At 43.2% G+C, this 15,673-nt stretch overlaps 1 protein-coding gene across 1 annotated transcript in view; it reads right to left on the minus strand.

Annotated features, from left to right (window-relative positions):
- ARMC10 (armadillo repeat containing 10) overlaps positions 1-15,202 on the minus strand; it is a 66,961-nt gene extending 51,759 nt beyond the window's left edge. Inside the window, exon 1 of the mRNA XM_018047265.1 lies at positions 14,700-15,202. Coding sequence (XP_017902754.1) covers positions 14,700-14,838 — 139 coding nt within the window. The 5' untranslated portion in view covers positions 14,839-15,202. The remainder of the gene's footprint in view (positions 1-14,699) is intronic.

Genomic DNA, 15,673 nt, shown 5'->3' on the forward strand with positions numbered 1-15,673 from the left:
ACATCAGATACTAGGAGCTAATAAAAATAAAACAGGATGTTTGGACAATCACAAGTTTTGAGAAACAGCTAAGAGCTGGGGCAAGGTTGAACAATAAGGTTCATCTCCTACACAGGACCTTCAAAATGGGAAAGGTGGTTGTTTCAATCTAATACATAGTAACCGACAGAGAATCAAGCCAAATGAAGAAACAGAGGAATATGTTCCAAAGGAAAGAAGAAACTAAAACATCAGAAAAAATCTTAACAAAATGAAGATAAGTAATTTACCTGATAAAGAGTTCAAAGTAATGATCATAAAGATGCATACCAAACTTGGGAGAATGAATGAACACAACAAGAGCTTCAACAGAGGGAAAGGAAATATGAAAAAAGACTAAATAAAAGTAAGAGTTTACTTATGGCTGAGTCACAGTGTTGTATGGCAGAAACCAACACAACACTGAAAAACAATTATCCTCCAATTTAAAACAAAGTTTTAAAGAAGCCATAGAGCTATAGAAGAATACAATAAATAAACTGAAAAAGAAGCTAGAGGGGTTCAACAGCACACTAGATGAAGTGAAAAAAGGATCCTGGAACTCTAAACGCAGTGAAACTCATGCAATCTGAACAGAAAAATGAAAAAAGAAAAAGTGAAGATAACATCAAGTGGATCAAAATTTACCTTACAGGGATCCCAAAGGGGAGAAAGAGGCAGAATATTTATTTGAAGAAATAATGGATAAAAACTTCCCTAACCCAGGGAAGGAAAACCAGATCCATAAAGCAGAGAGTTACAAACAGGAGGAACACGAGAGAACCACAAGACACATTATAATTAAAACACAAAAATTAAGAGTCGAGGGGAGAATTTTAAAAGCAGTAAGAGAAAAACAACTTGTTACATCCAAGGAAAACCCCCATTAGAATATCAGCAGACTTTTCAGCAGAAACCTTGCAGGCCAGAAGGGAGGAGCATCACGTATTCAAAATGCTTAAAGAACTGTCAACTAAGAATACTGTATCCAGTAAAGCTGCCCTTCATAAATGAAGAAGAGATAAAGGATTTTCCAGACAAGCAAAACCTGAAGGAATTCAGCACCACCACACTGGCCTTTCGTGTGTGATTAGTCACTAAGTCCTGTCCAACTCTTTGGGGCAGCCTGCCAGGCTCTTCTGTCCACGGGATTCTCTGGGCAAGAAGACTAGAGTGGATAGCCATTCCCTTCTCCAGGGGATCTTCCCAACCCAGGAATTTCAAACCAAGGTCTTTGTATTGCAGGCAAATTCTTTACCTTCTGAGCCACCAGGGAAGCCTTTGTTAAGGGATACACAAAATAAAAAGATGCAAACTGTGGCATCAAAAACACAAAAGCGTGTGTGTTGCAGGTGGGGAGAGTAACAGTGCAGAGCTTTAGAAGGCATACCTTCAAACTGACAGTTGTTATCAACTTAAAACAGACTGTTATAACCACTACATGCGAAAGGCGCTCAGTCGTGCTTGATTCTTTGCAACCTCATGGACTATACAGTCCATGGAAATCTCCAGGCCAGAATACTGAAGTAGGAGCCTTTCCCTTCTCCAGGGGATCTTCCCAACCCAGAAACTGAATCCAGGTATGCAGGTCAGGAAGCAACAGTTAGAACTGGACATGGAACAGCAGACTGGTTCCAAATCGGGAAAGGAGTATGTCAAGGCTATATTTGTCATCCTACTTATTTAACTTACATGCAGAGTACATCATGAGAAATTCTGGACTGGAAGAAGCACAAACTGGAATCAAGATTGCCAGGAGAAATATCAATAACCTCAGATATGCAGATGACACCACCCTTATGGCAGAAAGTGACGAGAAGCTAAAAAGCCTCTTGATGAAAGTGAAAGAGGAGAGTGAAAAAGTTGGCTTAAAGCTCAACATTCAGAAAATGAAGATCAGGGCATCTGGTCCCATCATTTCATGGGAAATAGATGGGGAAACAGTGGAAACAGTGTCAGACTTTAGTTTTCGGGCTCCAAAATCACTGCAGATGGTGACTGCAGCCATGAAATTAAAAGACGCTTACTCCTTGGAAGAAAAGTTACGACCAACCTAGATAGCATATTGAAGAGCAGAGACATTACTTTGCCGACTAAGGTCCGTCTAGTCAAGGCTATGGTTTTTCCAGTGGTCATGTATGGATGTGAGAATTGGACTGTGAAGAAAGCTGAGCACCGAAGAACTGATGCTTTTGAACTGTGGTGTTGGAGAAGACTCTTGAGAGTCCCTTGGACTGCAAGGAGATCCAACCAGTCCGTTCTAAAGGAGACCAGTCCTGGGTGTTCATTGGAAGGACTTATGTTAAAGCTGAAACTTCAATACTTTGGCCACCTCATGCGAAGAGTTGACTCATTGGAAAAGACTCTGATGCTGGGAGGGATTGGGGGCAGGAGGAGAAGGGAACAACAGAGAATGAGACGGCTGGATCGCATCACCGACTCGATGCACATGAGTCTGGGTGAACTCCGGGAGTTGGTGATGGACAGGGAGGCCTGGCGTGCTGCGATTCATGGGGTCGCAGAGTCGGACATGTTGAGTGACTGAACTAAACTGAACTGAAAGGAAAATAACAACAGAAGAAGAAAGGAACAAAGGAATTACCTTCTTTTGGGTTTTTTAGAAACTTCTTTACATCAGCACAATTGATTAAATTGTTGGATACTGGTGACAGATTCAACCTCCAGCCCCTCTCACCAGTCCAGAGGTCAGGGGAAAGTGAGACTGAACGTTCCATCCTTCTAATCACAAAGTTGGCTCCACTAGCAATCAGTCCCCAACCTTCAATGCTTTCCAAAAGTCAACTCACTAACATTAAAAAATCACCTTTTCCACTCACATCACTTAGGAAATTCCAAGGGTTTTATTAGGAACCCTGTGCCGGAGACAGATATAAGACCAAATATTTGTTGTTGTCGTTTAGTCGCTAAGTTGTGCCTGACTCCTTTGCAATCCCATGGACTGTAGTCCACCAGCTCTCTCCATGGGATTTCCCAGGCAAGAATACTGGAGTGGGCTGCCACTTCCTTCTCCAGGAAATCTTACTGATCAAGAGGCTGAACCTGCATCTTCTGCTTGGCAGGCAGATTCTTTACCACAGAGCCACCTGGGAAGCCCAAAGACCAAATACACATTTCTTATCATAAATCACAATATTATAGAAACTATATGTTGTATACAAGAGATTCACTTCAGTTTTAAAGATTCAAACACAAGACTGAAGTGAAGGTATGAAAAAAGATATTCCAGGCAAACAGAAATAATAAAATAGCACGGGCAGACATACTTATCAGACAAAACAGATTTTAAGACAAATACTGCAATAAGACATAAAGAAGGTCATCATATAATGATAAAGGATTTGAACCAAAGAGAGCATATAACATATGTAAGTGTTTATATACCTAACATAGGAGCACATAAATTAACAAACCTGAAGTGAGAAATCGGTGGCAATACAGTAACAGTAGCGGAATCAAAACCCTACTTTCGTCAATGGATAGGTCATCAAGACAGAAAATCAGTGAGGAAACACTGGACACATTATACCAAATGAACTTAATATTTACAGAACATTCCATTCAAAAACAGCAGAATACAAACTCTTCTCAATCACATGTGGAACAGTCTCCAGGACAGTTTACATGTTAGGCTACAAAACAAGTCTTAATAAATTTAAGAAGACGGAAACAGTACTAAGAATGTTTTTTATGACCACAATGATATGGGCATTATCACCAGAGAAAAGATGGCAGAGTGAAAGGACATGCGCCCATCTTCTCCCATGAGAACACCAAAAGAGCAACTAGCTGTTGAACAACCCCTGACAGGATACTGGAACTCACCAAAAAAAAAGAAGATATCCTGTGTCCAAGGACAAAGGCGAAGCTGCAAAGAGCTGGCTGGAGGGATGTAATCACGTCAAAATCAAATCCCATACCTGCAGGTAGGCGACTCCCAAAATGGAGAATAATAACAAAGCAGTTCTCACACTGCTGCAAAAGTCCTAGGTCTCACATCAGGGATGCTAACTGGGATCCAGCAAAGGGAACCCCCAGGGAAACTGACTTTGAAGGATAGCAGGATTTGATTATAGAACTTCCACAGGACTAGGGGAAAGAGACTCTTGGAGGGCACAAACAAAATCTTGTGCACGCCAGAAAGAAGCAGTGACCTCACAAGAGACTGTGTCAGACCTCCCTGTGAGTGTTTGAGGGTCTCCTGCAGAGGCGTGGCCCAGAAGTGGCCTTCGTTGGAAGTAGCCTCCCTCAGGGATAGGGTCACTGGCAGCAGCAGTCCAGGGAGGTGTGTGTTGGCATAAGCCCTTTTGGAAGGTTGCTAGTTAGCCCTACTATAGAGACTGTAGACTCCAGAACTGGGTTGCCTCAGGACAAACAACTAACTCGGAGGGAGCACAGCCATATCCATCAGCAGAAAACTGAAATAAAGATTTAGCCAGCATGGGCCTACCCAGGAGAGCAAGAGCCAGTTCTCCCCATGGCTGGTCCCTCCCTCAGGAAGCTTACACAAGCCTCTTATCCTTAGCCATCAGAGGGCAAACAGAAGAAGCAAGAACTATAATCGAACACAGTTTTCAGAATGAAAACCACAATCACAGAAAGCTAACCAGAATGATTACACTGATCACAGGCTTGTGTAACTCAATGAAGCTATGAGCCATGCCATGCAGGGCCACCCAAGACAGACGGGTCATAGTGGAGAGTCCTCACAAAATGTGGTCCGCTGGAGAAGGGAACGGCAAACCACTTCAGTATTCTTGCCTCAAGAATTCCATGAACAGTATGAAAAGTTAAAAAGATACAGCCCCCCACATCTGTAGGTGTCCAATATGCTACTGGGAAAGAAAGCAGAAATAGCTCCAGAAAGAATGAAGAGGCTGGGCCAAAGCAGAAACAATGCTCAGTTGTGGAAGTGTCTGGTGGTAAAAGTAAAGTCTGAGTTATAAAGAACAGTATTGCATAGGAACCTGGAATGTTAGGTCTATAAATCAAGGTAAATTGGATGTTGCCAAGCAGAAGGTGGCAAAAGTAAACATCGTGTTAGGAATCAATGAACTAAAATGCACAGGGATGGGCAAATTTAATTCAGATGACCATTATATCTACTACTGTGGGCAAGAATCCCTGAGAAGAAATGGAGTAGCCCTCACAGTCAACAAAAGAGTTCAAAATGCAGTACTTGGGTGCAGTCTCAAAAAAGACAGAATGATCCCTGTTTGTTTCGAAGGCAAACCATTCAACAGCACAGTACCCAAGTCTATGCCCCAATCACTAATGCTGAAGAAGTTGATGTCAAAAGGTTCTATGAAGACCCACAAGACTTTCTAGAACTAACACCAAAAAAAGATGTCCTTTCATTATAGGGGATTGGAATGCAAAAGTAGGAAGTCAAAAGATACCTGGAGTAACAGGCAAGTTTGACCTTGGGAGAACAAAATGAAGCAGGGCAAAGGCTAACAGAGCTTTGCCAAGAGAACACACTGGTCATAGCAAACACCCTCTTCCAACAACACAAGAGATGACTCTACACGTGGACATGACCAGATGGTCAACACTGAAATCAGACTGATTATATCCTTTGCAGCCGAATATGGAGAAGCTCAGATAATCAGCTTCTTATTGTAAAATTCAAGCTTAAATTGACGAAAATAGGGAAAACCATTAGACCATTCAAGTATGACCTATATCATATTCCTCATGATTATATAGTGGAGGTGATGAACAGATGCAAGGGATTAGATCTGGTAGACAGAGTGCCTGAAGAACTATGGACAGAGGTTAGTAACATTGTACAGGAGGTGGTGACCAAACCATTCCCAAGAAAAGAAAATGCAAGAAGGCAAAGTGGTTGTCTGAGAAAACCTTACAAATAGCTGAGAAAACAAGAGAAAGGCAAAGGAGAAAGGAAAAGGTATATCCAACTGAATACAGAGTTCCAGAGAATAGCAAGGAGAGATACAAAAGCCTTCTTAAGAGAATAATGCAAAGAAAGAGAGGAAAACAATAGAATGAGAAAGACTTGAGATCTCCTCAAGGAAACTGGAGATACCAAGGGAACATTTCTCGCAAAGATGGACCCAATAAAGGACAGAAACAACAGGGACCTAACAGAAGCAGGGGAGACTAAGAAGTGGCAAGAATACACAGAACTGCACAAAAAAAGGTCTTCATGACCCAGATAACCACAATGATGTGGTCACAAACCCATAGCCAGACATCCTGGAGTGACGTCAAGTGGGTCTTAGGAAGCATTACTATGAACAAAGCTAGTGGAAGTGATGGAATTCCAGCTGAGCTATTTCAAATCCTAAAAGATGATGCTGTGAAAGTGCTGCACTCTATATGTCAGCAAATTTAAAATATTCAGCAGTGGCCACAGGACTGGAAAAGGTCAGTTTTCATTTCAAGCCCAAAGAAGGGCAGTGCCAAAGAATGTTCAAACTACCAGACAACTGCACTCATTTCACACGCTACCAAGGTAATACTCAAAATTCTGCAAGCTATTCTTCAACAGTACATGAACTGAGAACTCCCAGATGTACAAGCTGGATTTAGAAAAGGCAGAAGAACCAGAGATCAAACTGTTAACTCCAATGGATCACAGAAAAACACAAGAGAATGCCAACATCTACTTCTGCTTCATTGACTACACTAAAGCCTTTGACTGTGTGGATCACCACAAATTGTGGAAAATTCTTCAAGAGATGGAACACAAGACCATCTTACTGGCCTCCTGAGAAACTTGTATGCAGGTCAAGAAGCAATAGTTAAAATCAGACATGGAACAACAGACTGGTTCAAAATTGGGAAAGGAGTACATCAAAGCTGTATATTGTCACCCTGCTTATTTAACTTCTATGCAGAGAACATCATGAGAAATGCTGGACTGGACGAACCACAAGCTGCAATCAAAATTGCCAGGAAAAATAACAACATCAGATATGCAGATGATATCACTCCAATGGCAGAAAGCAAAGAGGAACTCAAGAGCCTCTAGATGAAGGTGAAAGAGTGGAGTGAAAAGGCTGGCTTAAAACTCAACTTTCAAAAATCTAAGAACATGGCATCCAATCCCATCTCTTCATGGCAAATAGAGAGGGAAAAAGTGGAAGTAGTGACAGATTTCATATTCTTGGGCTCTCCAAAACTGCTGAAGATGGTGACCGCAGCCAAAATTAAAAGATGCTTGCTCCTTGAAAGAAAAACTATAATAAATCTGGACAGGGTATTAAAAAGCAGAGACATTACTTTGCCAACAAAGGTCCATATAGTCAAAGCTATTGTTTTTCAGTAGTCACCTAAGAATGAGACTTGGACCATAAAGAAAGCTGAAAGTGAAAGTCGCTCAGTCATGTCTGACTCTTTGCCACCCCATGGACTACACAGTCCATGGAATTCTCCAGGCTAGAATACTCGAGTGGGTAGCCTTTCTCTTCTCCAGGGGATCTTCCCAACCCAAGGATCAAACCCAGGTCTCCCCCACTGCAGGCAGATTCTTTACCAGCTGAGCCACAGGGAAGCCCAAAGAAAGGTGACGGCTGAACAACTGATGCTTTCGAATTGTGGTGCCGGAGAAGACTCTTGGGAGCCCCTTGGATGGCAAGGAGATCAAACCAGTCAATCCTAAAGGAAATCAGACCCGAGTATTCATTGGAAGGGCTGAAGCTGAAGCTCCAATACTTTGGCCACCTGATGTGAGGAGCCGACTCACTGGAAAAGACCCTGATTTGAGGGCTGGACAAGAAGGGGGCGACAGAGGATAAGGTGGTTGGATGGCATCATCAACTCAATGGACATCACTTTCAGCAACCTCTGGGAGACAGTGAAGGACAGGGAAGCCCGGCGTGCTGCAGTCCATGGGGTCCAAAGACTCAAGACACTACTGAGCGGCTGAACAACATCTACAACACGGCTGATTCACATAGTTGTCTGGCATAAAACTACACAACATTGTAAACTGATTATCCTCCAACTAAAAATAAATTAAATTAAGCAATAAAATGAAAATACAACATAACCAAAACATATGGGATGTATCAAAGCCAGTTCTCAGAGGGAATTTCATAGCAATAAATGCCTACATAAGGAACAAGAAAGATGTCAAACAACCTAACTTTACTACTCCTCAAGGAACCAGAAAAACAAACAACAAAGCCCAATGTTAGACGAAGGAAGAAAATAACAAATTTCTGAGCAGAAATGAATGAAACAGAGACAAGGAAGACAACAGAAAAGATCAATGAAATACAGCGCTGCTTGTTTTTTTTAAGATAAATAAACAAACCTTTAGCTAGGCTTACCAAGAAAAAGAGAGGACTCAAACAAAATCAGAAAGGGGAGACGTTACAACCGATGCCACAGGGTGCACAGGATCGTAGCGACTGCTAAGAACTATTACACACCAGCAAACCAGCAGCCCAGAAGAAATAGGCACGTTTCCGGAACACAAAACGCACCCAAACTCAACCCTGAAGAAATGGGAAATCTGAACAGACCAATTACCAGTAAGGAAACTGAATCAGTAATCAACAACTTGCCTTAAAAACAGAAGTTCAGGACCAGATGGATTCACTGGTGAGTTCTACCAAACATTTAAAGAAGAATGAATACAGGTCCTTCTCAAACTCTTCCAAAAAAGTAGAACACTTCCAAACTTATTTTACGAGGCCAGTATTACCCTGATGCCAAAATCAGACAAAGACACCACAAGGAAAGAAAATTACAGGTCAATATGCCCAGAACATAGATGCAGAAATTCTCAACAAAATATGAGCAAACACATTAAAGGATCTACACAATGATCAAGTGGGATTGATTCCTGATATGCAAGAGTGGTTCAAGATCTGCAAATCAATTCTGTGTTACATCACAATAATAAAATGAAGAATAAAAATCATATCATTATCTCAGTAGATGGAGAAAAAGCATTTGACGATATTTAACATTCACTTCCCTGGTGGCTCAGTGGGTAAAGTGTCTGCCTCCAATGAGAGAGACCTGGGTTCAATCGCTGGGTCGGGAAGATCCCCTGGAGAAGGAAATGGCAACCCACTCCACTACTCTTGCCTGGAAAATCCCATGGACTGAGAAGCCTGGTAGGCTACAGTCCATGGGGTCGCAAAGAGTCAGACACGACTGAGCAACTTCACTTCACTTCAACATTCACTTATGATACAAACTCTTGACAGTGGGTACAGAGATAATGTTGTTGTTTGTGTTTAGTCACTAAGTCATATCTGACTCTTTTGCAACCCCATGGACTGGAGCCTGCAAAGCTCCTCTGTCCATGGGATTCTGCAGGCAAGAATACTGGAGTGGGTTGTCATTTCCTTCTCCAGGGGATCTTCCCTACTAAGGGATCAAACCCACTTCTCCTGCATTGGCAGGCAGATTCTTTGCCACTGAGCCACCACGGAAGCCCCATAGAGGGAATGTACCTCAACATAATAAAGGTCATACATGAAAAGCCCACAGTTAACATCATACTCAGCAGTGAAAATCTGAAAGCTTTCTGAGAAACGAGACAAGTATGCCCATTCTCATCACTTCTATTTAGCATAATACTGGAAGTCCTAGTCAGAGCAACTCAACAAGAAAAATAAATAAAAGGCATCCAAATCAGAAAGCAAGAAGTAAAACTCTATTTACAGATGACATACAGAGAAACTCTGAAGACTCCACCAAAAAAACTGTTAGAACCAATAAACGGATTCAGCAAAGCTGCAAGATACAAATTCAATATTTAAAAAAAAAAATCAGTTGTGGACTTTCCTGGTGGTCCAGTGGTTGAGAGTCTGCCTGCCAATGCAGGGGACATGGGCTTGCTCCTTGGTCCTGGAGGATTCCACATGCCACAGGGCAACTGAGCCTGTGCACTTCAGCTGCTGAAGCCACACACTCCTAGAGCCTGTGTTCTGCAACACGAGAAGCAGCCGCAGTGAGAAGCCTGTGCACGGTAACTAGAGAGTAGCCCTGCTCACCACAACCAGAGAAAGCCTGCACAGAGCAAGGCAGGCCAAGCACAGCCACAGATGAACCAACAAATGAATAAAAACTGAAAAATAAATCAGCTGCACAAAAACAAACTATAAAAAAGAGAAATTAAGAAAGCAAGCCCATGTGTAATTGCATCAAAAAGAATAAAATATCCAGGAATCAATTTGATCAAGGAGGTGACACACTTGTACACTGAAAGCTATAAGATACTGATGGAAAAAAGTGGAAGAAGTGAAGTGAAGTCGTTCAGTCGTGTCCGACTCTGCGACCCCACGGACTGTAGCCTACCAGGCTCCTCTGTCCGTGGGATTTTCCAGGCAACAGTCCTGGAATGGATTGCCATTTCCTTCTCCTGGGGATCTTCCCAACCCAGGGATTGAACCCAGGTCTCCCGCATTGTAGACAGACGCTTTACCGTCTGAGCCAAAGATATTGATGGGAAAAAATGGAAGAAGATACAAATAAATGCAAAGATACTTATGCTCAAGGGTAGGAAGATTTAGTATTGCTAAAATGTCCATACTACCCAAAGTGTGTTAGTTGCTCAGTCATGTCTCACTCTTTGCAACCCCATGGACTGTAGCCCACCAGGCTCCTCTGTCCATATAATTCTCCAAGCAAGAATACTGGAGTGGATTGCCATTTCTTTCTCCAAGGGATCTTCCTGACCCAGGGATCTAATCTAGGTCTCCTGCATTGCAGAAGGTTACCTTACCATCTGAGCCACCAAGGAAGCAATAGCTATCAAAATTCCAATGCCAATTTTCCAGAAACAGAACAATTCCAAATCTTTATGGAACTAAAAAGATCGCAAATATGATCAATACATGAGGGCATGAGGGTCTATTTCTGGGCTCTCTGTTCTAGTCTATTAATCTTTGTGTCTCTCTCCCCTGCCCCAGTACCATAGTGTTTTGAGTACTACAACTTTGTAGTATATTTTGAATTCAGGAAGCATGATGTTTCCAGTTTTTGTCTTAATATGACTTTGACTATTTGCGACCTTTTTTAGTTCCATAAAGATTTGGAACTAAAATCTCCAGTATTTGCTTCCTTGGTGGCTATAGCTATCAAAATTCCAATGCCAATTTTCCAAAAATAGAACAATTCCAAATCTTTATGATAAAGAAGCCAGGTGTATACCTGGAGAAAGAACAGTATCCTCAATAAATGGTGCTTGGCAAACTAGACAGTTACGTGCAAAGTAATCAAACTGGACCATTATCTTACACAATACACATAATTAACTCATAATGGATCAAAGCCTTGAATATAAGACCTGAAAACTTAAAACTGCTAAAAAAAAAACACAGATGGTAAGCTTCTTAACATTGGTCTTAACATGATTTTTTGAATTTGACCAAAAATAGAAGCAACAAAGGGCTTCCCTGGTGGCTCACTGGTAAAGAATCTGCCTGTTGATGTAGGAAAAGCAGTTTTGATCGCTGGGTTGGGAAGATCCCCTGAAGGAAATAACCTACTCCATTCTCTTGTCTGGGAAATCTCATGAACAGAGGAGCCTGGTGGCCTCTAGTCCATGGGGTCACAAGAGAGTCAGACATGACTTAGCAACTAAACAACAACAACAGAAGCAACAAAAGGAAAATAAACAAGTAGAATTACATTTAAAAATCTTCTGTACAGCAAAGGAAGCCATTAACAAAATGAAAAGGCAATCTATGAAACTGGAGAAAATATTTGCAAATCATGTATCTGATATTTGGTTAATACCTAAAATATACTTAAAATCCTCATGCAACTCAGTAAGAAAAAACAAAAGGAAGCAATCTGATTACAAAATGGGCAGAGGCTCTGAATGGATCTTTTTTGAAAGAATTCAAATGACCAAGAAGTACATTCAAGGGGTTCAACATCACTAATCTTCAGGGAAATGCAAACCAAAAGCAGTTACCTATCACCTCATACCTGTCAGAATGACTTTCCTCAAAGGACAAAACACACGCTGGTGAAGTTGTAAAGGCAAGAGAACGCTTGTGCACTGTTGGTGAGAAAGCAAATTTCCAACGATGGAGGTTCCTCAAAAAATTAAAACTAGAACTATCACATGATTTAGCAATTCCACTTCATGATTCCACAAAACCTCTACCTTGAAAAGATATCTGCACCCCAACGTTCACTATAGCATTATCCACAACAGTCAAGACAGGGAGACAACCTATGTGTCAATCAATGGATGAATATATACATAAAACATGGCAACACACTCACACACACTCGCACATACATATAATGGCATGTGATTCAGCCAAAAGAAAGATGGAAAGCCTGCCACTGTGACAACATGGATGGACCCTGAGAGCATGATGTCCAGTGAAATAAGTCAAACAAATGAAAGACAAGAACAGAATGATCTCACTTTGATGTGGAATATAAAAAAATATTCTTAACTCATAGAAACAGAGAGTGTCATGGTGGTTGCCAGGGCCTGAGCGCTGAAGGAAATGGGAAGATTTTGATCAAAGGGTACAAACTTCCAGTTATAAGGACAATAAGTACTTACAGTAATAAACAGCTTGGTGACTATAGTTAATACTGTGTTATATACTTGAAAGTTGCAAAGAGAATAAATCTTAAAAGCTCTCATTAGAAGAAAATTTGTGGTGATGAATGTCAACTGAACTTATGGAGATCATTTTGCAATTCATACAAATTTCAAATCATTTTGGTATTTATCTAACATGTATAATACAATGTTTATTTCAATTAAAAAAAAAGATCACCATGCAAAATATAAGGATGATGCTGACAAAATGGGTATTTCTTAAATCTTCTTCAAAGAAAAAAAAAGTATAGCTTCAGGGAGGGGCTGTGAACAACTGATTTTGTAAGCTGTCTGACCATGGTAATGGTGATTTGGGGAAGTAGTGAGACTTTGTCAGTTTCATCTTTTTCAGTAAGTATAAGTGAGTAGGTATCTGGGTTCAGGTCACCTGACAATACTTATACAGAAATATCTTTGACACAAAGACAACAAATTAAGCTTTGGCAGCAAGAATAAGTACAAATCTTTTAAAAAACTGATTCTTTTGCCCTGTGCCAGAAGGGAAAGGAACCTTTTTCCTCCTCCCTTTTTTGCGAAGATTTCCTTGAGCAAACTTCTAACTGTAAATCCTTTGTCCCTTTGATATGAATGTACATCTTTTAAAAAGCTAAGCCTCTTGCTGGTTTACAACCTAAAAAGCCTTTCTCAGTGGCTCTGATGTCATCTGTTTGAAATGTAAATATCAAGAAGTCCCCATCTCCTTATCTGTTTTGAGTCTGAGCTTGGTACTTAGTTCTATGTTGTGACTACATGGTATAAAGACACTGAGAAGTTTTATTTTTTTCTCTATATAAAAGTAATTAGCTAACACAAACACCATCTCAACCACCAGTGAATTGAGAATGAACCATGTGTAGCAAATGGCTCAGTTAAGTCCTCTTAAGGACAAATTACTGTTTATCATGAGGGTATGTACATAATATGAAATAGGCTGCACCTGCGTACATACTTACAGGGGTGCGAATTCAGTCTTTGAAATCCCACTAGCAGACTGCTCGAGATGTGTGTAGCAATCTGGTTAAATGCTTATTTGATAATAAAGCTATTTAGTTCTTTCCCACATTTGTAGAGAGGAATTTCTTGGTTGGCAGGTTTTATTTTTTAATAATTTCTGTAACAACTCCCATGACCTGAAGTATCCCCTCAGAACATCAGCAAATTGTTAGAATCTTGAAAGGACCAATTAGCTTTTGGACCCAAACTTGATCATGCACTTGTCCGCCAGGAGGGTTGTCCTGAATGCAGACAAGCGTTCTATCTGTATCTCCTGTCTCCAAACCTTTGTATATTATACATAGACCACGGTGACTTCAAAGTACGTCCTCTCAGAGCTGCCCCTCAGGTGTCCCTTCCAGGCTAACCGCATGCAGAATTTCATCTATCGCTGCAGGCCGGGCAACACCAGACACACACTCAGGAGAATCCCTCTGGTAACAAAAAGGTCAGGAGCAAGATCTAATGCGAAAGGCAATCTACACACTTCTGGAAAACTTAATCCTCCTCTGTGCCACCAGACTTGGGCAAGAAAGTTACAGCAATTATCCATCCTGGTATTTTCAAGAAAAGAAATGAAGGTAGGGAATCGAATCCTACACTCATCCAATTAAGAAAGATCCGCCCTTTGCACCTGGGCTTCCCGACCTGGCTCTTCTCACCATCCTCCCTCCCTGGCTGGGCTTCTTATTTACTCCCAGCACAAGGAAGCCATAGAGAAGGAAATAGCAGCCCACTCCAGTACTCTTGCCTGGAGAATTCCGTGGACAGAGGAGCCTGGTGGGCTGCTGTCCATGGGGTCGCACAGAGTCGGGCACGACTGAAGCGACTTAACGTGCATGCATGCGTTGGAGAAGGAAATGGCAACCCACTCCAGTATTCTTGCTTGGAGAATCCCAGGGACAGCGGAGCCTGATGGGCTGACGTCTGTGGGGTCGCACAGTCGGAGACGACTGAAGCGACTTAGCAACAGCAGCAGCAGGGAAGCCAAGAGCTTCCAAGCAAACGCATTAAAAGATCAAACACAATGACGGGGAGCTCTTTCAACCCCTCATCCAGGGAAAGGCCCAGTCCCAGTCCTCGCCACCTGCCAGGGACTCCGTGGCCTTACCTGCGGACCGCGAGGGGCGCAGCCGAAGCCGGCGGCCGCCTCGTCTCCGGCCGCGCGTCAGCTTGTAGAAGCAGTAGCAGGCGCCGGCCGCGAGGATCAGGCCCGCCGCCACCCAGCCCACGTCCCGGGCGCCGCCCATGCTACCTCTGGCGCCGCGCACAGCGCAGGGCCCGGCGCGGGAGTGTCCGGAGCCAGCGGGTCCAGGCGCCGCCGCCCGGGATTACGCCGCGGGAGAAAGGAAATGGGGGCCTGAACTCCGCCTCTCAGAAACCGCCCTGCTGAAAAGTGAAAGAGTCCACTCAGCCCGTGCGCTTCCTGGCGGCTTCCTGGAGAATGGGCGGGGCACGGCTGGCGGCGAGCTAGACTGGGTGAAGCGCTGCAAGCACTGCACGCCCGGAGAGCACTCGCCGGGGGCCGCCCCGCACGCCCGGAGGCGGGTCCCCGGCCCGAGACCCGCCCCTCTTCCGGGCAGGCCACTGAGGGCGCGAGGCAACGCAATGCCTAGCCCTTCCTCCCACCCCGCGCGGTTGCCGTGGCAACGCCGGGACGCGCTAGCCCCTCGCTCAGAGTGGCTCTTGCTGCTCCGGGCGTGGGGAGGGCCAGCGAGCCACGCAGGATTTCAGTAGGGCCTCAGGTCATGGCCTCGCTGCGCCGGGCCAGCCCCAGGCTGAGGAAATACTTCAGGGAGAACTACATTCCTCAGGTCTGCGAGGTACTGGAGCCACGTGGCGGCGGAGTTAGAAGAGGGAAGAATGGGCAGAGAATTCCCAGAGGAGGGACTGGAGTTTGGCGAAGAGAGGAAGTGGAGGTTAAGAGGAGCGAAAAGGGAAGAGATGAAGTCAGCTTTGGACAGGACGGCGGTCCGGGCTGAACATACAGATCAGAGAGTTGAAGCAGAGGGGTGATGGTGGCTGAAAGAGGGGGGATGAATGACATCTCCCAGGGAGAAAGGGGTAAAGACCTCAGGACAGAAA

The sequence above is a fragment of the Capra hircus genome, chromosome 4 (genome assembly GCF_001704415.2).
Source record: "Capra hircus breed San Clemente chromosome 4, ASM170441v1, whole genome shotgun sequence".
NCBI classification, from domain to species: Eukaryota; Metazoa; Chordata; class Mammalia; order Artiodactyla; family Bovidae; genus Capra; species Capra hircus.